The 24646-nt window shown below is 43.3% G+C and overlaps 1 protein-coding gene across 3 annotated transcripts in view; it reads right to left on the bottom strand.

Annotated features, from left to right (window-relative positions):
• ABCA5 (ATP binding cassette subfamily A member 5) overlaps nucleotides 1–24646 on the bottom strand; it is a 43264-nt gene that overhangs the window by 9106 nt on the left and 9512 nt on the right. For all 3 annotated transcript variants that reach the window (XM_058038560.1, XM_058038559.1, XM_058038561.1), the window contains 24 exons: nucleotides 24462–24559; nucleotides 23014–23243; nucleotides 21164–21305; nucleotides 19920–20108; nucleotides 19050–19197; nucleotides 18030–18198; nucleotides 16555–16613; nucleotides 15984–16094; nucleotides 14366–14541; nucleotides 13872–13991; nucleotides 12568–12706; nucleotides 12360–12450; nucleotides 11486–11625; nucleotides 9998–10117; nucleotides 7149–7350; nucleotides 6743–6912; nucleotides 5486–5619; nucleotides 4168–4305; nucleotides 3133–3246; nucleotides 2744–2914; nucleotides 2457–2570; nucleotides 2072–2209; nucleotides 1363–1437; nucleotides 805–896 (listed from right to left, as the gene is read on the bottom strand). In XM_058038560.1, coding sequence (XP_057894543.1) covers nucleotides 805–896; nucleotides 1363–1437; nucleotides 2072–2209; nucleotides 2457–2570; nucleotides 2744–2914; nucleotides 3133–3246; nucleotides 4168–4305; nucleotides 5486–5619; nucleotides 6743–6912; nucleotides 7149–7350; nucleotides 9998–10117; nucleotides 11486–11625; nucleotides 12360–12450; nucleotides 12568–12706; nucleotides 13872–13991; nucleotides 14366–14541; nucleotides 15984–16094; nucleotides 16555–16613; nucleotides 18030–18198; nucleotides 19050–19197; nucleotides 19920–20108; nucleotides 21164–21305; nucleotides 23014–23243; nucleotides 24462–24559 — 3280 coding nt within the window. The remainder of the gene's footprint in view (nucleotides 1–804; nucleotides 897–1362; nucleotides 1438–2071; nucleotides 2210–2456; nucleotides 2571–2743; nucleotides 2915–3132; nucleotides 3247–4167; nucleotides 4306–5485; nucleotides 5620–6742; nucleotides 6913–7148; nucleotides 7351–9997; nucleotides 10118–11485; nucleotides 11626–12359; nucleotides 12451–12567; nucleotides 12707–13871; nucleotides 13992–14365; nucleotides 14542–15983; nucleotides 16095–16554; nucleotides 16614–18029; nucleotides 18199–19049; nucleotides 19198–19919; nucleotides 20109–21163; nucleotides 21306–23013; nucleotides 23244–24461; nucleotides 24560–24646) is intronic.

Genomic DNA, 24646 nt, shown 5'->3' with positions numbered 1-24646 from the left:
TTCCTAAGCTGGAGCCTGCTTTGCTCTATTTCTGGTCACATCTCACAGCAGACACCAGGGAGAATATATTTTCATGGGGGCACTGGCATTGCACCAGCATCAAACCACGACATGCTCAAAGGCATCTGCACATTCCTGCAGCTCATCCCAGCGCAGGAGGAGCTCAGGGACTGCCACTGTGTCACCTCCCTGCTGAGCTCTCTGGCCATGCACTGGCAATGGCAATTCCCTTGATTTTACATAGGTAACATCCTTGCAAAATTCCTGATTTTGCAGAGGAAATAACATTGCAGACAACTTTTATGGAAAATCCTTTCTGTAGGATTTTTCCTCTTGAGAAGCTGAGAGGCCTCAAAACCAAAATGTAAGCATTGATTATCTGCTGCTGTGGGATGCAACAGGTGCATCTGGGATTGGCTCATGTTGGATGTTTGTAATTAATGGCCAATCACAGTCAGCTGGCTCGGACAGACAGTCTGAGCCACAAACCTTTGTTATCATTCCTTCCTATTCTATTCTTAGCCAGCCTTCTGATGGAATCCTTTCTTCTATTCCTTTAGTATGGTTTTAATGTAATATATATCATAAAATAATAAATCAAGCCTTCTGAAACATGGAGTCAGATCCTCATCTCTTCCCTCACCCTCAGACCCCTGTGAACATCATCACAATAACCCCCCCATTTCTGCACTTCAGTGACAGTGAAAGAGATTTTATTTCTCCCCAGGTTAGCCACCACCAGCACCTTCAACACCAGTTCCTTTGGACAATATTTTGGACAAAAAGCACTCAGGGGAGACTCACCTGAAGAAGGGATCTTCTCTGACCGTCCTCCCGCCGTTCTTCAGCTCGAAGCAGCGCAGCAGGAACAGCCACAGCACACACTGCAGGTAGGGCTGGGCAGACACAAACCACCCTGCTCACCAGGCTGGGAACCCTGGCTGACCCCCCCACAGGGATGAGGGACAAGCAGCTCCAGCCCTGCACCACCACACAAGTGCTGGTGCTGCCAAGAATATGAAATATATCATTACATGCTGCTCAGCAGGCACAACCAAAGTGGGCTTAGATTTAAAAGGAACTATTTGGGGTTTTTGTGCAGAGAGGGGACTGTTCTTGCTCTGGAGCTCTTGCTCCATCAGCAGGGATCCCCATAATAATCACAATTAACAGTGGTAATCAGGCCATGGGGGAAGCAGATGTGGAGCTGGTGGGCACAGCAGCTCTCCTGGCTCAGCATCAGAGCAAATCTTTACTGATAAAGATGATGGGCAGCAGGGGATACCAGCAGGAAGCACAATTCCCTACAGAAAATTGGGAATTTTCCCTCTATAAAACCAGAGAATGCAATGCCATGCTCACAGCCAGAACTGCCACCAGCAGCCGGTCCCAGGGGTCGTGGAATCCCCCGCTCTCACTCTTGCCTTTCCACGAGACCTGGCAATTGAGGGAGAAGCGTGGTCAGCTAAAGAATCCCCTACACAGCCTCCATTTCCTCCACTTTCATCTCATTCAGGTGCTCAAGCACTTCCTGAGCTCTGCAGAGACTCCCCAAAATAAAATCCAACAGCTCCATCCAAAGCTGGGGCTGCTCCTGCTTTCAAACCACCGACTCCCACTGAACCCTCATCCATCCCTGGGTTTGCTCACCTGGTTTTCCTTGGAATATCACAGAACCATGGGACGGTTTGGGACCTCAAAACCCCTCTCATTCCATCCCCTGTTGCTCCAAACCCTGTCCAGCCTGGCTTTGGACATTCCAGGGATCCAGGGGCACCTGTGCCAGGGCCTGCCCACCCTCACAGGGAGGAATTCCTTCCCAAAATCCCATTTAACCCTGCTCTCTGTCAGCTTGGAGCCATTCCCCCTTGTCCTGTCACTCCATCCCTGGTTTAAAATCCCCCTCCATCTTTCCTCTAGGCTCCCTCCACTCAGAGAAAGGAAATTTCATGGAAAAACTTGCTGCTTGCCCCATTTTAAAACCAAACCACTTTCTTTAATAGGAAAAAGGTGATTTTCCTCCTTAGGTGGCTACACAGGACACACCAAAGGAGTCCTGCAGTCCTCTTACCTTTATAAAACAAATCAGGCAGCCAATGAGGGGATAAATAGGGATGAAGATGGAGAAGACATAGTGCAGGATGGTGGTCACCAGGTAATGGTCCAGGAAAAAGGACACCTCAGTGACAACTGTGCAGAGCAGGGCTGTCTGTACCAAAGAAAAGGGGAAAAAATGTCAATTTTCATCCACTTCAGACACTCCAATCGTAAATTAATTAATTTTTTCTTAAAGCTTTTATCACTCAGCATATGGCAGCGAGTGAGACATTGGCAAAAATTTCCCATTTCTTGTGCAACAGGGACACTCAAATCAACAAAACAACTGGGATTTTTTGCTGTGGCTTTGGAAATCACCAATCTTCCCACTCAGCCCAGCTGCAGGCCAAGGCACTCACCACTGAAAATATAAATGACCAAAATTCCTTCGTGTTCTGGACTTTTCTGAAGGTGAAGGAGACCACGTAGGTGAAGAGCACGACGGAGGGGACGTAGCCAATCAGGCAAAAAATCTGCAGAGACAGGAGAGGATCCTCAGGGAATGTGCAGCAGGAATTTTTATGCATAAGGAATTACCTCAGTGTGATACAGAACTCTGGATTTGTCACTTTATCTGATGCATTTTGCTGCTTTGGTGCACAGAGAATGTATTATTAAAGAGGAAATAAGCCCAGCCCAGACTCACCACAGCCAGGAACTTGCCCACGTAGAAATAAACACCATAGTGGAAGGCAAAGAGGCTGCCAATCATGAGGATGAGGATGAGGAAGAACAGAGGCAGGTCCACCACAGCCTGGCCAGTCCAGTAAGCTGAGGGATAGAGCCCTGCAATCTTCAGCTGGGTGTAAGCCTTGATCTGCAGCAGGGGAACAACACAGAGTTAATTAAAATTAACATTTCGTGAATCCCCTCCTGTGTTATGCTGTATTGCCAAGCTTGGCTTGGCACAGAAAAGCTTCTCCCGAATCTGCTCCACCCTTGGCATTTTTTAAACCCCTCTCTGGCTCTTTCCAAAGAGGAAATCCCAGGGTTTTTAATTCCCTGTGCCTTTCTGTGTGAACACCTGGGTGTTACCTTGTGGTTTTCTGCATTGTCCATGGCGAAGTAGGGTGGCATCCCAGTGATGATGATCCCCAGCAACACGGCTTCAAAATAGATCTCCAGCCTGAAAATTGTGTCTGGAAGGTCCTGGGGTAGAGATCAGGCATTTATTCAATGCCAGAATGTGACAAAAAAAAAAAAAAAAATGCTACATTAGGAGTTGGAACATGGTTGTGAATGGTAAAATGGAAAGTCTGTGGGTGTCAAGATCACCTGAGCTGCAGGAAGAAGAACCCCTGTGGAAGTTTTGGGCGTATTTAGATGAGGAATAAATGATAAATAAAGAACTTTTCAGAGCATTTGTCTCCTGCAGCAGGTCCTCTCCTCTCCCAAAGGCCCCCCCAGCTCTGCAGGCAACCTCCACCAAACCCACAATTAATGAATTCGCAGCACCATGGAATGGTTGGGGTTGGAAAGAACCACAGGGATCATCTCATCCCAACCCCCAGCTCCTTCCACCAGCCCGGGTTCTCCAAGCCCCACAGAACCTTTAATTCCTGACACATCATCCTCTTTCCAAGCCCTTTTCTCCTCCCCTTCCACAACCTGCAAATTGCCAGCACCTTCCACACCCTCCTAAACCCTGCACACAGCCCCAAACAGCTTTTCCTTGGTTTGTGGGGTGCTCCTGTGGAGCTCCAGGGCACAAAATAAATGTGTCCTATAAGTTATATAACAAAATAATACCTGGACTTTCCAAGGTAACAAAGAGAGCGTTTAATTTCTAACTCCCAACATTTCTAGATTTCTAAAAGTGCCACTGGATTGGAGGGTGACAGTGCCACCTCTCCAATGACACTGGACAAACCAACAGCTCACCAAATTCTATAAAAGAATACAAACCAATATGTTCTTTACATAAAACGCGTGAGAAAGTTCGTTACAAGAATGGAAACATCAAAAACGTAGAAAAACTTAAAAAACCCCAAAAAACAACATTCCTGCACTCCCCCTGCCCCCCAGGGATGCTGTGCCCTCTCCCAGGGTGGTTTTTTGGGAGCTGCTGACCTGAATGAAGGGGTTGCTCCAGATCTGGATGCTCTCAGTCACGTTCAGGCTGCGCAGGAGGAGGTTGCTGACAATGTTCATCAGAACTGGCAGGGAATGCACCATGGTGCTGTTGAATATGATGCTGAAAACATAATTCTAGGAAGAAAAAAAAATATGTGCTGCTGCATTAATCCCTCTGCCCTGAGAGGGCTCTGCTTAATTAAACCTGAACATTGGGATAAATCTTTGCATAATCAAGAGCTTTGCAGGAGGATCTGGGCTGCTCTGGGTGCTTGGCACACACAGCCTAATGCAGGAAATCAGGAATAAATTCCCAATTCAGGAAATCAGGAACAAATTCCCAATTCAGGAAATCAGGAACAAATTCCCAGCATGTTCCAGGAGCAGTGAGGCTCTGACAAGTGGCACTTCAGACAATTCCAGTCTGGGAAACAAAGCACAGGAGGAGCTGCTCTGGGCTGATCCTGCTCGTGGGTTTAAAACCAGAGAAGCAAAGCTGTGCAGGAGCTGCACTGTCACACTGCTGGCAGCAGTGTCACGGAGTGAAAATGGGGACAAGAGCCAGAGCTGGCACATTGTAAAGCAGCTCCTTGCTGGGGATTAAATATGATCCCAAAGTTCAGATCTTCCTGTGACTGTGAACATGCACAGCCCAAGAAACTGATTTTTCTTTACACACAAGAGCACCGTGGGATTGTATTTCTGTCAAACTGTAATTCAGTCAGTACAAATTTAAAAAATAAAATAATAAAACATTCCTCTGCCAGGTGTCCTGTGAAGTAGAACATTTCTCCTGACTTTCTGTGTCCTTGTGGGAAAGAAAAGGGGATCAAAGCTTGATTGGCATACTGTAATTGTAATTATAATTATATAACTATAATTATGGAAGAACATTTATTTTGCTAATATTCTCACTCTCTCCTCTTTGCAGCCTCTTGTATAAGCAATATTATATGATTCCATACATTATATTATATATATTATATATATTATATTATATTATATATATTATATTATATATATTATATTATATTATATATATTATATTATATTATATATATTATATTATATATTATATTATACTATATTATATATATTATATATATTATATTATATATATTATATTATATTATATTATATTATATTATATTATATTATATTATATTATATTATATTATATTATATTGATATATTATTATACCATAACATAATTATATTATATTATATTATATGATTCCATTATACAATTCCAAATCAATATTATTTGACTTCAGGAGCTGCTCCTTGGGCACAGCCCAGCCCGTGAGTGCCTTACCTGCCTGGACTGGAGGGCAAACACGTTCAGAGCTGCACTGTGAGGTGCCACTGAGACATAATCACTGTCATTGAGCATCTCCCAGAGGATGTTCATGCTCCCCAGGGAGTGCACAATGTCACTGATATCCGACTCTGGGGACACAAAACAGCAGGGAATCATTTAAACTGGAACAGACCTTCAGGATCATCAAACCATCAAATAAATTTTTTCCCTGGTGAGGGCACACCCTGAGTGCTGTGTCCTGTTCTGTCCTCCTCAGTTTAGGAGGGACATTGAGGACCTGGAGCATGTCCAGAGAAGGGAGAGGGGCTGGGAACACAAAACCCCTGTGAGGAAGCCCTGAGGGAGCTGGGGGGGTTAATCCTGGAGAAAAGGAGGCTCAGGGGTGCCCCCATCACTCTCACAGCTCCTGGAAGGTGCCTGTGCTCAGCTGGGACTGGGCTCTGTCTGCAGCAGCACTGACACAGCCAGAGCACACAGCTCCAGCTGCACCAAGGGAAATACAGGCTGGAGAGCAGGGAAAAGTGTTTGACAGAAAGGGGGATAAAGTTCTGGAATGTTCTGCCCGGGGAGGTGGTGCAGTCCCCATCCCTGGGTGTGTTTGACAAAGCCTGGATGGGCACTGGGGGCCAGGGCTTGGGTGAGGGGCTGGGGCTGGGCTGGGCTCGATGGGCTTGGAGGGCTCTTCCAACTTGTGTGATTCTGTAAATTCTGTGATTCTGTGAATTCTGAAATGCAGCCATGACTCCCCACCCCTCAGCCACATCCCAGTGCCACATCTCCCTGTCATTTAAATCCCTCCTCATCAGCAGCCTGGATGTATTTTACACAGAATTATCCATGCACAGCTCAATCGATACAGTTTCTACTGCCTGAGTTCCTGCTGGGCACATTTAAAACATCCCCAGTTGCAACAAAAAGGGAATTTCCCAGATGTTTTCCAGCAGGATTTTCATGGTGATTTATCTCAATGGTGATTTTATTCATTGGTGATTTATCTCAATGTTTCTGGCCACTTCTCTCACCTGAATCATCTTCTGACACAGCAAGAACAAGGTCATGGAGATGGGAGGAGGATCTCCAAACCAAACCAAACCAAACCAAACCAAACCAAACCCCATGGCACAAACTGACAATTTACCACCCCTGGGCACTTGCAAACTCTTCATCTGGGTTAATTCCAAGGGAAAAGTTCATTCCCAACCCCAAAACCTGGGAGAAGGAGGGAGATGGAGGCAGGAGCTGCTGCCCTACCTGTGGAGTTCTGCAGCAGGAGCCGACTCCTGTACTTGTGACTGCTCTCTCCAGGCTTCAGCAAGTACAAATCTGGGGAGAGTTTGATAGCAGCTACAGCATTTTTGATGATGTGGTGTATGAAAAACAACAAAATCTGAACTACAAGGAAAATGAGGAAAAGCAACAACCTGAAAGAAATAAAAGTTTGGGGTTTGTTACAGTTCAGTGAAAGCCAACCCAATTTTATGCATGCTATTCAAAAAACATCTCCCTTACCCCCCCAAAAACCATTTATTGACAGAAATTACAGCTCCACACTTGCTGTTATTTAAATGGGGAAAGATGAAGGGCAGGATGTGCTTTCCCTGGTGCCATCCAGGCAGGATTTGGGACTCCCACACAGAGGAGGAGCCCCAGTACTCACATAACTCTGACACATTTGTTCTCCCGTTTCAGGCTGAGGAAGTGCACTTTGGCTATGGTGGAGACCTGCTTCTTCCACAGGGCTGAGTTGCTCATGGCTGGTGCCTTGGCCTCGGAGAGCATCAGCAGGCTCTGCTCCATGTCATCCAGGGACTTGGTGTCCACCTCCTCCTGGGCTTGCTGCGAGTGGAACACGCTGTAATCTGCAACAGGGCAGGGAAACACCCAGAGGGGTGATCTCTGACAGCTGGGGGAATGGGGCAGCAGGGGGAGCCAGGGCCAGACTCTGTGCTCTGCCTGTTGTAGAAGTCACCTCACCCATCACATCCCATCCCAATCCCAATGCCATCCCATTCCATCCCAATCCTATCCCCGTCTCAATCCCATCCCCATCCCCATCCCAATTCTATCCCATCCCACTCCATCTCCAACCCATTCCAGCCATCCCAATCCCATCCCATTCCAATCCCAATCCTATCCCCATCCTGTCCCAAACCCAATCCTAATCCCATCCCAATCTTATCCCATCCCACTCCATCCCCATCTCAATCCCATCCCATCCTAATCCCATTCCATCTCTATCCCAATCCTATCCTATCATCCCACTCCATCCCCATCCCAATTCATCCCATTCCAATCATATCCCCTCCCCATCCCAATCCCAATCCCCATCCCCATCCCACCCCCATCTCCATCCCACTCCTCATCGCATCCCATCCCATCCCATCCCATCCCATCCCATCCCATCCCATCCCATCCCATTCCAGAAATCCCAATCCTATCCCCATCCTAATCCTAATCCTACCCCAATCCTATCCCATTCCAATCCCATGCCCTCCCCATCCCAATCCCCATCCCACTCCACCCCAATCCCCTCCCCATTCCATCCCATGCCCATCCCAATCCTATCCCATCCCAATCCCATCCCATTCCCACCCCCATCCCAATTTAACCCCAAGCTCAGTGACCCTGATCCAGCCCAACCCCACCCATGGCAGGTACTTAGAGCTGACACAGCAGAAATAAAGGAGCATTTCCCAGGAAAACCCTGGTGGTTCAAATCCCAGAACCAACCAGGCTGGCAAAGACCTTTGAGACCCCTGAGTCCAGCCTGTGACCAAGCAGACCAGGGCACCAGGGGCCATCCCATAAACATCCACCCCATAAACACCTCCAGGGACAGACTCCAGCACCTCCCTGGGCAGCGCCATCCAGTCCCAACTGGGACTTGATTCAAAATTTTGCCACCAAAAGGGGCAGATTTGCCCCAGTCTCCTACCCTTGGCCTGTGTGTGCACCTGCACACCCAGCTGTTAAATCCTCTTAAACCCACACAGAAACTCTGTGCAGTCACTCTAACTAGGGAGTAATTTCCATACCAGTTACAGAGTCCATATATCCACTCATATTAATAATTCTGGATCACACAGAAAGATCCACAACAATTAAAACAGCTCAAACCATTCAAAACTGACATTAAAAAAACAACTGACTCATTCTGGAGTAATATTAAGCAGTCCCAACTTTCCATTTGGACTGAAAGTTGATGTAAAGTGAGACAAGCTGAGCTGTTTCAGCCCTAAGTGCAGCTACTGTTCACACAAAAGGTTGAAAATTAATTTTACCCTGCACATTTATAATTTCTTGAAAGCAAACTCCATTAGGAGAATAAAAGGCATTTTAAAAGGCAAGTAAACTGTAAGCCAAGCAGTCAGATGTGAGCTGGCTGGATGAAAAATTCATCAGCAAAAAGCTTTTCCCCTGGATGCTCCCAGAATAATTCCCCAGCCAATTCTCTGCCTTTTCCTGTGCTGGAGTCCTGATTGCTGAGAATTTTAAACTTTCTGTGCTGGTAGGCACTGACCTCCAGAACACGGCATTTGACCTGAGGCTGTGGAAAAGGGTTCTAAAATTAATTAACAGCACTAAGACTGTGAGTGTGGAGTTTAATTAGAAGTTGTGATATCATAAAGTAAAAAACTTAGAGTTTGGGGTTTTAAAATATAGTTATATATATATATATATATATATATATATACATACACATTATATATACTAATATATAAAATGTATATATTTATACATAATATACAGTAATATATATAATATATGATATATGGTAATGTATAGTATATCTTGTAATATATAAGTATTATATCTAAATATATAATTATAGTTTTATATAACACATATGGATTATATATAATTATATAAAGATATATTATATAAAATATATAAAGTAATATAGTAATATACTTAATATACTATATATATTATATATAGTATATATTATATATGTTATATATATTACATATTATATATATAATATATATAATATATATTATATATATTATATATTTTAAAATATAGAAATATATATAAAACAAAATGAAAGTTCTAAAGCAGAACCTAGTCCTTCTTCTTTACCTTCTTCTTCATGAATTTAAGCAGTATTTTGTAATTGAATATTGAATAATTGGAATTTCAAGGCAGTCACACGATGCTCTTTGGAGTTCACAAGAGTTTGTAGGATTTCTGTAGGATTTTTGTAGGATTTGGGGCTTTCCTGCTTCCTACTGAATATTGAGCATAAAATATTGAATATACAATATTGAATATTGTATTTGAATATTGAATATACAGTATTGAATACTGAATATTGTATTTTAATACTGAATATTGTATTGGAATATTTCAATAGCCTGGAATGTTGTGAGCACCAAAGGATGCCCAGATGCTGGAGCAGCACCCTGTGAGGAACATTTTCCTTGTTCCCTCCTCCTGGCAGTGCCAGTCCCACAGGAACTGAGGGCAAAGCAAAGCTGAGGGCACAGCCCTGCTCCTTCCCACCTGCTTGGTCAATCTCTGCCTCCACCTCCAGCTTCAGGTAAACGTCCTCCAGCGTGGTCATGGACACGCCATAGGTGATGACGCCCAGGTGGGAATGGGTGTCCAGGTCAGAGAACAAACCTAGGGACAGAGGCAGCTCTGAAACCCTGCTCCAGCACCTGCCAGGAGCTCTTCAGGCACATCACACACCCCCCTAAACCTCCTGCTTGCTGGGAAAATCAGGAATGTGGGAGCAGCAAATAAACCAGAAAGTCGTGGTTTGAGAACCAAGGTGGGACAGGCTCCTTTGAGCACGAAATTTCAGGCTCTGTGGTCAGGAAATGTGGCTTTGCTGAACTTGTGCTGCTTCTAAAAACTGGCTCAGCATCCTGAAGCTGCTGGGCTCAAAGTTTCCTCAGGGCAGGTTCAAGGTGAGCTCTCCTGGAAAAATCACACCCAGGACAGTTCATCCTACCTAAATCCCTGCCCAGGCACAAAGGATCTTACACATAAACCACTGAGTCACTTTAAATCTAGAAAAATACACATTTTTAATATATTAAAAAGAATTCCCAGGTGTTTAAGGCCAGGTTAACCAGGCAGGAGATGCTGGACAAGGCAGAGAGCTTGAAAAACAACACGAGGTTCAGAGTGGGAGAACTTCATACTTGGGGTTTCTGTCAATCCTATGAATTAGGACTTTAAAAACAGGAGCTTCAGAGCCAAGGTGAGGCTGAAGGGAAATTCAAATGTACAAAATGGGAGGAGCATTTGGATATTTGACAATACTCCTCAACCCTCCACAGTTTCTCCTGTCCCAGCTGGTAAGTGCTCAACCTCAGCTCCCCCTGAAATAGTTTGGGGGAATTGATTCAATCTCAGCCTTTTTGCAAAGCTCATGAATCATTAACCCCAATGCAACAGGGAAAAAAAACCTTTATGGAATATCAACTGCATCTTCCCATCAATATTGATGCTCCCTTGCCTTCCCACACAGGGTTTATTCCATTTATTTCTGGGAGGAGAGCACGGAGCCCTGGCCAGGACTGCTCAGATAATTGCTGCCATCTAGTGAAATCCTCCCCTCTGCTCCTTCTCTCTATGGAATTTCAAGGCAGTCTTTGCAGTTCACAAGAGTTTTTTGTAGGGTTTTTGTAGGATTTTTGTAGGGTTTGGGGCTTTCCTGCATCCTGCTGCAGGCCAGCCCTGATATTTGGACCCTCTGCAAGAGGATGGTGATTCTGCAGGACCAGGGGATGCTCAGGTAGAAGGGACTCCTCACCCAGCTCTTGGGTTTTGGGCACCCACATCCCTCACACCTCACTGGAAGAGGCGACAAAACCCTCCCTCACCTGAGAAATCCCTCCCTGACTCCCCACCAAATAATAATAAATATAAAACCATCAAACCACAACTGACACTTTATCAAGAACATCAGCCTAAAGGCACGCCTAACAAACACCCCCGGTGGCAATCCCTGCTCCCTGCAACACAAAACCCCACAAATACCTGCAAACTTGTCCATGTCCTTGAGAGGGAGGGTGTACACGAGCTGCTCATCGTTCTGCTGGATCAGGCTGGCTGCAGGGATGTGCTGCCTGATCAGAGACGTGGTGGCCTCTGTGTTGCAGTAGGCATCAATGTGCATGCTGGAAAAACACAGCAGGGACTGGGGTTTAGAGCTTGGCCTGCTCCTGACACTGCAGCAAACATTCAGTTGTGCCATTGTGGTTTAGTTTTTTCTGTTTTTCAGATTCTGTTTTTCAGGTTTTCTGATTTTCAGATTCTTTAGTGTGTAGTTCTGAGGTTCATATTAAATTGTGGTGAGCTCTCTGCCCAGAGCAGGGAGACAAAACAATTCCTGCTCCAGCTGGGCACCAAGGACAAATGATCCAAATCTCAGCCCAGGAGCACAAACACCGTGGGCTGGAGAGAGAAAAACAAGCAGGGTGGGACTGGATGGGCTAAAGCTGGGATGGGACAATGAACTGCAAGGTGCAAATGGAGCAGAGCTGATCCAAGGGAGAGACCCCGTGCCCAGCCGTGCATTTTGGGGCCATTTTGGTTCATCTTGGGTTCATTTTGGGACCATTTTGGGTTCATTTTGCGTTCAATTTGGGACCATTTTGGTTCACCTTGGGTGCAGCCCTGGCTGGGCTCTTGTGCTGCCCAAGGTGGATTCATGGAGAAGATGCTTTTAATAAATCCCTGCTTTATTCTGTAACTCCGCCCAGCCTCTGCTCCACCTCAGCCTTCTCAAGGCATCAATTCAAGGATTAAAGGATCTTTTTGAGGGGTGCTTTCTCAGAGATTCCAACATAAAACAGTAAAAAAAGAGATGCATAATGGCCCCTAAGAGGTACAAAACTGAGCACAGGATTACCTCAGGCGGTAGCCAATACCCCACTTGCTCTTGAGGAAGAGGGAAGAGCCGAGGCATTTCAGCATCCCTTGGGAAATCACAGCTTTACGATCTGGAAAGGGAAGTCAGGCAGCAGAAAATCAACAATTTCCTCCCAAATTCCCCTCTGGGTTGCACAGCAATGTTAGCCCAGGGCTGGGGGCTGAAGCTGGGCTGGGGCAGGGCTCACCAGCCAGGATGTCAGCCTCGTCCATGAAGTGGGTGCTGAACACTGTCACACGGTTGGCTTTCCTGCTCCTCAGCAGGTTCCAGACGATGTGGCGGGAGCAGGGATCCATCCCTGCCGTGGGCTCATCCAGCAGCAAAACCTGGGGGCAAAACCAGCAGGGCAGCTCAAAGCCACAGCCCCTGAGCTCAGGGATCCCTCCCCAGTGCAGCCACATTGCTCCTCACAGAGAAAAGCACAATGCTTCCCAAGGATATTCCTGGCTTTCACATCCTCTGAACCTCAGAGAAAGGAAAAACAATTCTAATCTCATTTACTGCTCCTGTGTTGTTCACAAGTGGAATGCATCGTGGAAGATTGTTTACCTGAAGGGATTAATAATGGGATTTTGGTGTGAGTGTTTTGATTTACTGACCAATTGAATCCAGGTGTGTGGGCTGACAGTCATGAGATTCTGTGCAGTGAGTGCTTGGCAGATTCAGTTTAGATGTAATGTAACATAGTGTAATATAGTATAATATAGTAATTAATTAGCCCTCTGATAAGATGGAATCCTCCTCATCATTCCTCTCCAATGTCTGAGAAAAAAAATATCTGCTACACCCCAGCACACCCAGAAGGGTTTGTTTGAAGCCTGCCAGTTAATTGCTGTAAAATAGGAAACAGCCCAGATTAACAAGGCAGCTTTTGTCACTGCGCTTTGAACACATCCATCTCCCTGTGTGACAAATGGAAAAATCCTGGGATAAATTAATGCCACAACCTGCTTTATTCTGCTTCCAACAGAATTGTGTAGCAGAATCACAGCCTAGCCATGGATTCACTCTTTCTACAGAGGGGTGGTTAAATGCACACACCTGCTTTGAAAACCCCCAGAAGTGTCACACACACCATTTTTAACCACAGATCTCAAAGCAGTGCCCATCCTCACAGGCCAGAAATGACAGAGCTGCAACACAAAAGAGCTCTCTGGCTCTGCTCCTGCTCCCAGCTCCTGGATGGCTTTGGAATGAAAGCATCCAACGATTTCCCTGCTGGGGGATAAATGCTACCTGCCAGAAATTACACACAAAACTTGCCATGCTATTTATCTGCCAAAGAGATCAAACCCAAGGCTGCTGCCATTACTGAGCCTCAAGCACAAAGGCTGAGAGATTGAAATGATTGTAATTAAACCAAAAACGAAGAAAAAAAAGGCGCCCAAAGGAACAATTTCTGCATTTTGCACATTAGTTGGTTTTGACAAGAAAATCCAAGCCTTTCATGGATCAGCAACACCAAGCTGAGAATAATTCCATCCCTCTCACCTTGGGGTTCCCAAGAACAGCAACTCCCACTGACAGCCTCCTCTTCTGCCCCCCACTTAATTTTTTGGCTTGATTGTCCCTGATGGGCTGCATCTCCAAATCCAGCAACACCTTCTGCACCTTGAAAACACAAGAAACACGTTTATTGTTTAAAAAAAACAAACTATAAATTTTTAAAACCAGATTGTTAACAATTAATATTCAAATTAACTGCTGCTGGTTCCCAGAGTGTTCTGTATCTGAACTGCACAACCTACACACAAAGTTTAATGGTGTCTATAATTGGACCTAAATGCCAGATTTAAAACATTTTATGGGCATTTTAATCTCAGGGAAAATTAAAGGTTTATCTTTGTCTAAATATTTGCCTGTACCTCTCTGTCCACTGTACCACAAAGCAATATTTCCCTGCAAAAGGAAATCCCTGCAAGGATATTCTGATTTACAGGTTAAAAACGTTCATGGAAGACAACACCAGCGGCCAGGTGAGTTACCTCTTGTATCAAATCGTTCTGAGGGATGCCCTTGATGGCAGCAAAGATGGAGAGGTTCTCCTCCACAGTCAAGATGTCAAAGTGGATGTCGGCCTGGGGGCACACGCCCGCGATCTGCCGCACCTCCAGCATCTCATCAATCTCAGACACCCTGTGCCCATAGACTGACACAAACCCTAAGGGAAATAAAGTAAAATAATGCAGTGGTTTGTGCCCAAAGAGTGACACAAACCCTAAGGGAAACAACGTAAAATCACCCAGTGGTTTGTGCCCATAGACTGACACAAACCCTAAGGAAAATAACATAAAATCGGAAATAACATAAAATCACCCAGTGGTTTGTGCCCATAGACTGACACAAACCCTAAAGGAAATGAGCATAAAATCATGCAATGGTTTGGGCTGGAGTGGGTTAAAGCTCGTCTCATTCCAACCCCCTGCCATGGGCTGGTGACTCAGGTTGGAAGGTGGTGGGGGTGTGTTTCCAATTCCCATCTGTCCGAGGTGGGGCAGTTATCTCTGTTCCTTTATCTCCTCCCCAACTAATGCTCCCTCCAGGATATCTCTTCTGTTCATGGACCATTGATTATTATTTGCTGCTCATGGGCCATTGATTATTAATTCTCTTCTGTCCATGGCCAGTGAGTGTCCCTGCAGGGCTGATCCAATCCCAGCATCCCATGGGGAGATGCTCCGCCCAGGGGAGGAGCCAAGCATTCCTACCTGGGTACAATCTGAGCTTTGGGACACCCCAGCAGCCTCTGCCCCCTGCACTGCCAGAGGAGCAGCTTTCTGCTGCCCTGCATGGCCAGAGGGAGCCCAGGCCCATCTGCAGCAGCCCTGGAGCTGCAGAGGAAAACTCCCCCCTTGTGCAGGATCCCTGCTGCAGCAGAGCCACAGCTGGCACATGAGGGCTGAGCCCCCATGGCATGGGCTGGGACACCCCCTGACACACAGGGTGCTAGGGTCTGTTCTGACCCTGTCATTGGATTGTGGGTTTTTTTGGTTTTTTTTGTACTACTGCATTTTTATTTTTAATTTTCCTAATAAAGAACTGTTATTCCTATTCCCATGAGACCCTTAATTTTAAAATTAGAACAATTTGGAGGGAGGTGGTTTCCATTTTCCATTTCAAGGAAGGCTCCTGCCTTCCTTAGCAGACACCTTTTCAAACCAAGACAGCTGGAAACTCTCCACTGGAAGCAGCAACCAGCAGACAGGGTTTTACAGCCCTGTGTGGACAGGAATTGCAAGTGGGCTCTTTCAGATTTATCCAAAGAAATTCTGGTGCATCCTGGAATAACCACCCAGGTTCTCAGGCCTGGTACATCCTGAAATATCCACCCAAGTTCTCAGGCCTGGTGCATGCTGGAGCACCCACCCAGGTTCTCAGGCCTGGTACATCCTGAAATATCCACCCAGGTTCTCAGGCCTGGTACATCCTGGAGCACCCACCCAGGTTCCCAGGCCTGGTACATCCTGGAGCACCCACCCAGGTTCTCAGGCCTGGTGCATCCTGGAGCACCCACCCAGGTTCCCAGGCCTGGTGCATGCTGGAGCACCCACCCAGGTTCCCAGGCCTGGCTGTGGAGCAGGGCAGCCCCAGGGCTGCACTCACCATCAGAGGGAGGGCACAGCCCACACAGGATGTTCATCAGCGTCGTCTTCCCGGTGCCGCTGTGGCCCAGCAGCGCCGTGATCTGCCCCTCGTAGATGTCAAAGGACAAATCTGCTCCAGGGCACAGCAAAAAGAGGGGTCAGGGCGGGGTCCTGGCCCCCTGAGCCAGCTCCTGCCCCTGGCTCAATCCCAATGCTCACGTTCACACTCTGTCTGGGGGACAGGACTGGCCTGGGATGGTCCCACAGCCACTGTGGTGTGCCCATGTCTCAAAGGCACCCAGGGAAAGGAGGTGACAACATCAGGGAGGTGGGGCAGGGGAGATGACATCCCTACAGGGGCATTGGGTGATGCCAGCAGGCTTTCCTCAGGGATGAGGGGCTCATTTTTATTTTAGACACCACTGTGTGAGACAGGACACACACAAGCACACCTGGCATTTGTGCTCCAGGGCCCCACCCCTCCCAAAGAAACCAAAACCAGCCTGAAGGGAAACCCAAGAGATCACTCAGCAACTCAGCCACTGCTCCTCTGCAACCCACCAGCAGCTAGAAAGCTGAAATGCTCTTACTTCTGAGAGCCTCCACGGTCTCCCCCTTCTTCCTGAATGTTTTCTGAACACAGCTGATTCTGAAAGAAGACATATCATGGCATGAACTACTTCAGCACCTTTACGTGGCATTTTCAGTCCTCAACACTCAGCAACAACCACAACAAGCCAACCAGACTGAAATGGCACCAGATGTGTTAAAAAGCCATGGAGGCAAGTCAAGACAGGGCAGGTTCTCCCAAAAAAAACTTTGCCCATTTCCACCCTGGCATCAGAAAGCTTTTCCTGGTCACCTTCTAAGGTATTTCCTGTGATGATAAACGGAATTATTTCAAATCTGAGTCTCTTTCACATGGTGGAACAATGCTCTAGAGGCTTCCCAAGCTGGGAAAGGGAACAGCTACTCCCCAGCAGCTGCACAACAAATCAGGAGATGCCACAGACACAACATGGAAGAGAGGTGACAGCAGAGTGGACTCTAAAGATGGGATTCCTGACAGCTCTTGATTAAAATCAGGAAAACTCTTTTATATATAAATAACAAGTATTTTATATATAAAAATTGCAAGTATTTTATATATATATTTAAATATATATATATAGAGAGAGATAGATAGATATCTATATATATATATATATAAAATATATTACATATAATAGCAAGTATTCTTATATATATATACTATACATAATAAATATTTTTCCTTTTTAGAGAGGTTAAAACCTTCCTTCCAGCTCTGCTGGTTTTCCAAATGAAAAGAACAGCCAATTTATCTGGAGGCACCAAATCAAGGATGGATTTTGGAAGCCTCATCACCCTGAACACGAGGATGGTGAGCGGATTATGGAGGGTGAATAATGGGGAAGAGAATGAGTTTGAAAGCAAACAGAACTTGCTCATGGAGAGATGAAAAGACTGAGTGAAACAGCTGGAGCTGGTGGAGGGATGATGTGGGAAGAGTCCTGGCTGGGTGAACAATGCAACAACAGCCACCATGTTCTCAGAGGAACATCAGCATTAAAGATGGACTCCTGAACCTGTAGGTAATAAAAATACCTTTCACTACTTAAAAAATAAGCGTGTATCTCGTGCATCTCTAAGATTACAACAACAAACCCCTCTCCTGAAGTGATTTATGCTTGGCTCCACAGCCCTGATGGGATTTGCTGTATGGCAATTCATGTGCTGTTTGAGCCCAGGCACTGGAGAGCCAGGAGTGATTTTCAAGCATTGAAATTCCAGACGAGCTGCTCTCCCCCAGGCAGGGTAGGGCTGTACCTGATGATGGCTTCCTCGCCCTGGAATTCTGCACCTGATGAGTCCTTGCCCTGGAATTCTGTACCTGATGGTTTCCTTGCCCTGGAATTCTGCACCTGATGGTTCCTTGCCCCAGAATTCTGCACCTGATGGCTTCCTTGCCATGGAATTCTGCACCTGACGGTTCCTTGCCCTGGAATTCTGTACCTGATGGTTTCCTTGCCCTGGAATTCTGTACCTGATGGCTTCCTTGCCCTGGAATTCTGAAGGCACAGGCTCCACAATCTCACTGAAGCTCAAGCTGCCGTTGATGCTGCTCTCGTACAGCTCCTTGTAGTTTTTCCTGCGCTTTGACCAAAAGGAGGGTTTCATGAAGAAAAAGGGCGTGCGGCGCAGGCCAAACTCACCTGGGGGACAGCAAAGAAGGCAACTCCTGAGCAGCAAGCACAAATATAATATATAATATATAATATATAATATATAATATATAATATAGAATATAGAATATAGAATATAGAATATAGAATATAGAATATAGAATATATAACGCAGAATATAGAATATAGAATATATATTATATATTATATAATATAACATATATAACATATATAATATATAATATATAACATATAAAACATATAATATAGAACATATCATATATAACATACACCATACAACATACAACGTATAACGTATAACGTATAACGTATAACGTATAACGTATAACATATAACATATAATATATAATATATAATATATAATATATAATATATAATGTATAATGTATAATGTATTATATATAACATATCATATATAACATATTATATATTACATATAACATATTATATATAATATATTACATATTACATATTGTATATTGTATATTGTATATTATATATTATATATTATATATTATATATTATATATTATATATTATATATTATATATTATATATTATATATTATATATTATATATTATATATTATATATTATATATTATAATATATATTTTATTATATATTATATAATATTATATATTAGATAGATAGATAGATAGATAGATAGATAGATAGATAGATAGATAGATATGGATAGTTCAAGAATATATATATAGTTACAAAATACAAATTATTTCAGCTAGAAGTGTAAAATTCCATTTGAAAACAGCATCACCTCCTTTCTCCAGAGAGTTCAGGGAGGAGATTCAGCAGGATTTCAGGGTGATCCCCCCAGAGCTCAGTTTCTGTCAGGAACTCACCTGGGACCACCTGGTCAAGGTAGACAGCCACCAGCAGGTAAAAGATGCTGTCCAGCACCAAGAGAATCAGAGAGATACACAGAGGGTAAGGACCAGCGTTGATGTTTGCAAATGTTGCCCCATCCTCATAATCCTCCAGGTGCATCACCTGCAGGGAGAGACGTCACACACCAAAAAGGCAAAAAAACAGCACAGTGCAAAAAAGAAACCCAAAACTTGGCAAAAACCTCAAAAATAATGAGAAAGTGACAGAGATCATAATGGACACAAAAAATAACAGCTCCTTATATGGTGCTGGATATTAAACTGCTATGAAAAAAAATTTAAAATATTTGTGTATTTTTAAAATATTTGCATAACTACATTTTTAAAATATTGATTTTAAAAATAGATTTTAAACATATTATAATATTAATAAATAAAATAAATAATCAATGAATAATAAATATTAATAAATAGAACAGATAATTAATAAACAAATAAAATTTATGTAATAAATATAATTTTTTTTTAAATAAAATATCTATTTCAATCCCCCAACAGAGGCGCTGGATATTAAACTGGTATAAAAAAAGTAATATTTTAAAAATAATTGCATAATTATATTTTTAAGATATTGCATATTTTAAAATATAATTTAAATATAATTATATAATAATTAATAATAAATAATTATTATTTATTATTATAGTAAATAATCTATAAGTAATAAATATCAATAAATATTAAATAAATATATAATGTATTATTAAAGATTATAATAAAAATTAATATATAAATAATAAATATGTAATACATCTAATTTTAATTTAATTTTTAAAAAATAAAATCTATATTTCCAACCCCCATCAGGGGCAGGTGGGGATTTACCTGTGCAACACCAATCAAGAAGCTGCACTGACACAAAGGGCTGAGGATCCACACGAAGGATTTGGGGAAATCCTCCAGCAGGACGATGTTGAGGCCCACAAAGCCAAAAACCAAAGTTGCCAGGAACTCCACAATCCCCACGTGCTTGGACTTCTTAAACAGAGGGGTCAGCATCAGGGCAAAGAAAACCTGAGGGCACAGGGAAAAACAGACAGCAAAGGACTGTAATTATAATAATTGATAATAATGATAATAATAATGATATAGAAATTGTGTGGAGAAACTAAGGGAAAATACCGTAGCAGTAGTAATAATAATAACAATAATGGTGATGATGATATAGAAATTGTGTGGGAAAACTAAGGGAAATAGCACAGTAATAATAATAATAATGATGATGATCATGATCATGATAATAATAATAATATAGGAATTGTGTAGGAAAGCTAAGGGAAAATACCATAGTCATAATAATAATTAAAAAAAGAAATTGTGTGGAAAAACTAAGGGAAAATACAACAACAACAACAACAACAACATCAACATCAACATCATCAACAACAACAACAACAACAACAACAACAACAACAACAACAACAACAATAATAATAATAATAATAATAATAATAATAATAATAATAATAATAATAATAATAATAATAAAGAAATTGTGCAAAAAAACTAAGGGAAAATACCATAGCTGCCTCTGACAAACATATAATTTATAATATAATTTTCCTGGTATAGTCACTACAGCACAGATTCATGGAATCATTTTCAGCTGGTTTCAGGAGATCAAGATCAAGACCAACTGTTCCTCTTATCAACTCAGACAAGCAACTGGATAGATAAATATATTTATCATGTATTTTTTATCATTCTCTGACAGTTTATTAGGTTTTTTACATTAAACTCTGTAGTAACAGGAAATGTTTTAAAGAGGATCTGGAGTGAAGAATCGTTCTGTGGAGGGCTGAAAACTCAAAACCTGATGACTTTTCATCACAGATAAACTCATCATTATAAACTCAGGTATTTCAGGAGGGAAAAGCATTTTTCATGGTGATGGGTGACACCTTTATCACATCCTAAAACCAGGAGGTATTTAAAATATTTAAATATTAGATATTTAAAATATTTAAAACCCCAGGAAGGGCTGGGACAGCTCAGATTCCTGAGCTGCTCAAACCCCACAGAAACAAGAAATATTTTGGCAGGGGGAATAAATCAGGTGGAACACTCACAGAGGAGACTCCGTAGAGGAAGAAAAGCAGGAATATGACAAAGGCACTGCTCTGGGGGAACAGGGACGAGGCTGTGGCAATCACTGCCATCAGGATGGACATGACAAAAATCAGGCTCACGTAGAGCAGCACCCAGGACAGCCTAGGGAGGAAAAAACGGGAAATGAATGAATGCCCAGCCACACAAACAGCAAAAGCCAGCCCTCTTTAATATTCCACATATTCCAAACCCCAGAACTCTTAATTATTCCACATATTCCAAAACCCAGAACTCTTAATTATTCCACATATTCCAAACCCCAGAACTCTTAATTATTCCACATATTCCAAAACCCAGAACTCTTTAATATTCACATATTCCAAACCCCAGAACTCTTAATTATTCCACATATTCCAAAACCCAGAACTCTTTAATATTCACATATTCCAAAACCCAGAACTCTTAATTATTCCACATATTCCATTACCCAGCACTCTTTAATATTCCACACAGACTTCTATCCCAAGTTAATTTCTAACTCTGTGTCTCACTGCACCATAGGCCAAATGTGCAATAAAACCTGAATAAAAAAGTTGTTTGTAACAAAACCTTAATAAAAGATCTGTTTGTAACAAAACCTTAATAAAAGATCTGTTCGTAACAAAACCTGAATAAAAAAGCTGTTTTTAACAAAACCTGATTAAAAGAGCTGTTGTGAATATCCTGGGGTAGTCCTCAGCACACACTGAGACCCAGGGCAGCTAAAGATGCACAATCAGGTGATTCACCTTTATTTTTTGCATAATTAATTCCCTGCTATGGGCAAAAGAAGGAAACAGAGTCGTAGGTTTCAATAATTCAAGGAATTCTGTTTAAACTTTAATAGAGGCTGCTGGGCAGGGTAATAAAATCCTGCTCTGTTGAAAACCAGAGCTGTGAGTGTGGGAGCAACTCTGAGCTCAGCAAACAGGGGTGGTTTTGTGTGCAGGCAGCAAAAAATGACACATTTCCTCTGAAACAACTAAAAAACAAATCATTCCAGCCGCCCCAGGTGGATGCTTCAGTGCAGGGTGAAAACCCCGCCAGAAAGGGCAAAGCAAAAACTTGTTTTTATCCCCTCAGCTATCAATGATTTCAAATTAACACATCATCTGGGAGAAAAAATGAAATATTCTATTGCCCAGGCCAATTTTCACCATCAGGATGAGGAAATAATTGAAAACTTGTTGCTGAGACTGCTCTGGCATGTTTAAATTATAAAGTTGGGTTTATTTAATTATGTGCCAGGCTGCAGGTTACCTGTTGAGCTTCCAGGAAAGGAGGTAGTGAGCCAAAAATGCTTAAAAAACCTCCATAAAACCTCACACATGATGAGGCTTAATCCCTCTAATCTGGTGCAGCTTTACATGAATAAATGCAGCAGGATTATTATTAAAATATTCGTATTTCCATGCTACTGCAAGGTTTTCTCTGTTTAATTGTACAGAATATCTCAGTTTTTGGTTGTTTTCACTTAAAGATTGAAAGAAATTTAAGAACTGGAGGGTGGGATGGAAGAGATTAACTAGAAAAATTTTTTTAACATAATAACCTTTTAAAATAATAATTTTTAACATATATTTATTTTTTTTAAATTTAAATATATGTTAAAATATATATTTACATATATTTAATTTTGTTTCTTTTCTAAGAACAGTAATAGAAATTAAACATATGTATATGTAAATTTATGGAGGTTTTTAAGCATTTTTTGGCTCACTACCTCCTTTCCTAGAAGCCTTTTCTTTACATATATTTAATTTTTTTCTTTGCGTATATTTAAATTTTTTTTCCTTTTATAAGAAACAGGTTGTAGCAAACACTCACATACCAGAAGGCAGTGTCATGGAGTCCCAAAATTTTCAAGAACTCCTTCAGCTTCCTCTCCTTTTCTGCCACGATGTGAATTGCCAAATAATACCCGAAGGGGGAGAATGCAATCACCAGGTAAATTAAAATGATTGCACGAGGGAAATTATCAATTTCCACCACTGCAGCCTCTCCCATAACCATGGCTCTGGTCAGATCCAGCTGTTCCCAGACAGAATGGTTTGTTTTCAGCTGGAAGAAAGAGGAGGAAAAGTTATTTTGACATTTTTCCTGATTTTTTAGCCCCATCCCAACCACTCCACCCCAGAGATCTGGAGAGGCCAAAACTTTCCTGACCCCAAATTCCAGGCCAAAAGCAAGACTGGAAAACACCTGAATGCCTGGGGATAAAATGAGGAAATGTGGAATTTCTGTCATTTAAAAAGATGGAATTTGCTGCCACCATGAGCAGCAAGAGGGGAGGGAAGCTGGGGAAATTGCTGAGCAATAGTGACACCAAAATAATAAATTTTGCAGGTAAATTCTGCAGCCCCTGCTTGGAATGGCATTTTGGGATGAGAATTTGTGTTCTGAGGAGGGTTGTGCTGGATGTTCAGCATCTCTGGGATCCAAATGGAGACAAAAATCCTCAGAATCCAACCCAAGAGGATTGGGGAAATCCTGGACAAAACAGTCCTGGACAGAACATGGCCAAACCAACCCCAAAACTTCTGCCTTTTCATCAGCACAGCAGCTCCAGGCAGATTAAGGAGACTGGGCAGTCCCTGGATCTGCCCTTTTTTTGGGATGAGGATGGGATTTTATGGGATTTTCCCAGTGGTACCTGGACAGAACAGTCCTGGACAAAACAAGCAAACCCACCCCAAACTTCTGCCTTCTCATCAGATCCCAGCTGGGATCTCACACAGCATCTCCCAGGATTGACAGATAGATAAAGCAGGATCTGCCCTTCCTTGGGGTGAGGATGGGATTTAATGGGATTTTGTGGGATTTCCACAGAATTCACAGAATCCCCGGGTTGTCAGAGCCCTCCAAGCCCATCGAGCCCAGCCCAGCCCCAGCCCCTCACCCAAGCCCTGGCCCCCAGTGCCCATCCAGGCTTTGTCAAACACACCCAGGGATGGGGACTCCACCACCTCCCCGGGCAGAACATTCCAGAACTTTATCCCCCTTTCTGTCAAACACTTTTCCCTGCTCTCCAGCCTGTATTTCCCTTGGTGCAGCTGGAGCTGTGTGCTCTGGCTGTGTCAGTGCTGCTGCAGACAGAGCCCAGCCCCAGCTGAGCACAGGCACCTTCCAGGAGCTGTGAGAGTGATGGGGGCACCCCTGAGCCTCCTTTTCTCCAGGCTGAGCACCCCCAGCTCCCTCAGGGCTTCCTCACAGGGGTTTTGTGTGTTCCCAGCCCTATTTTATGGGATTTTTTTTGGTGGGATTTGTGGGATTCCTCACCTGGATGATGGCAGCATCAATGCAGGCCTGCAGGGCTGTGAACCCCGAGCTCCAGTAGGTCACGGACTCGCAGCTCTTGCGCAGGTTGGAGCACGTGGCTGCAGGGAAAACAGGGAATCATCACCCTCAGGAGCCCTTCCATGCCACAGTTCCAGGATAAAACCCCAAAAAACTGAGTTACAGCT

Source organism: Melospiza georgiana, chromosome 21 (genome assembly GCF_028018845.1).
Source record: "Melospiza georgiana isolate bMelGeo1 chromosome 21, bMelGeo1.pri, whole genome shotgun sequence".
Lineage (NCBI taxonomy): Eukaryota > Metazoa > Chordata > Aves > Passeriformes > Passerellidae > Melospiza > Melospiza georgiana.
The sequence above is the reverse complement of the archived record's forward strand: the minus strand, read 5'-3'. Positions and strand labels throughout refer to the sequence as shown.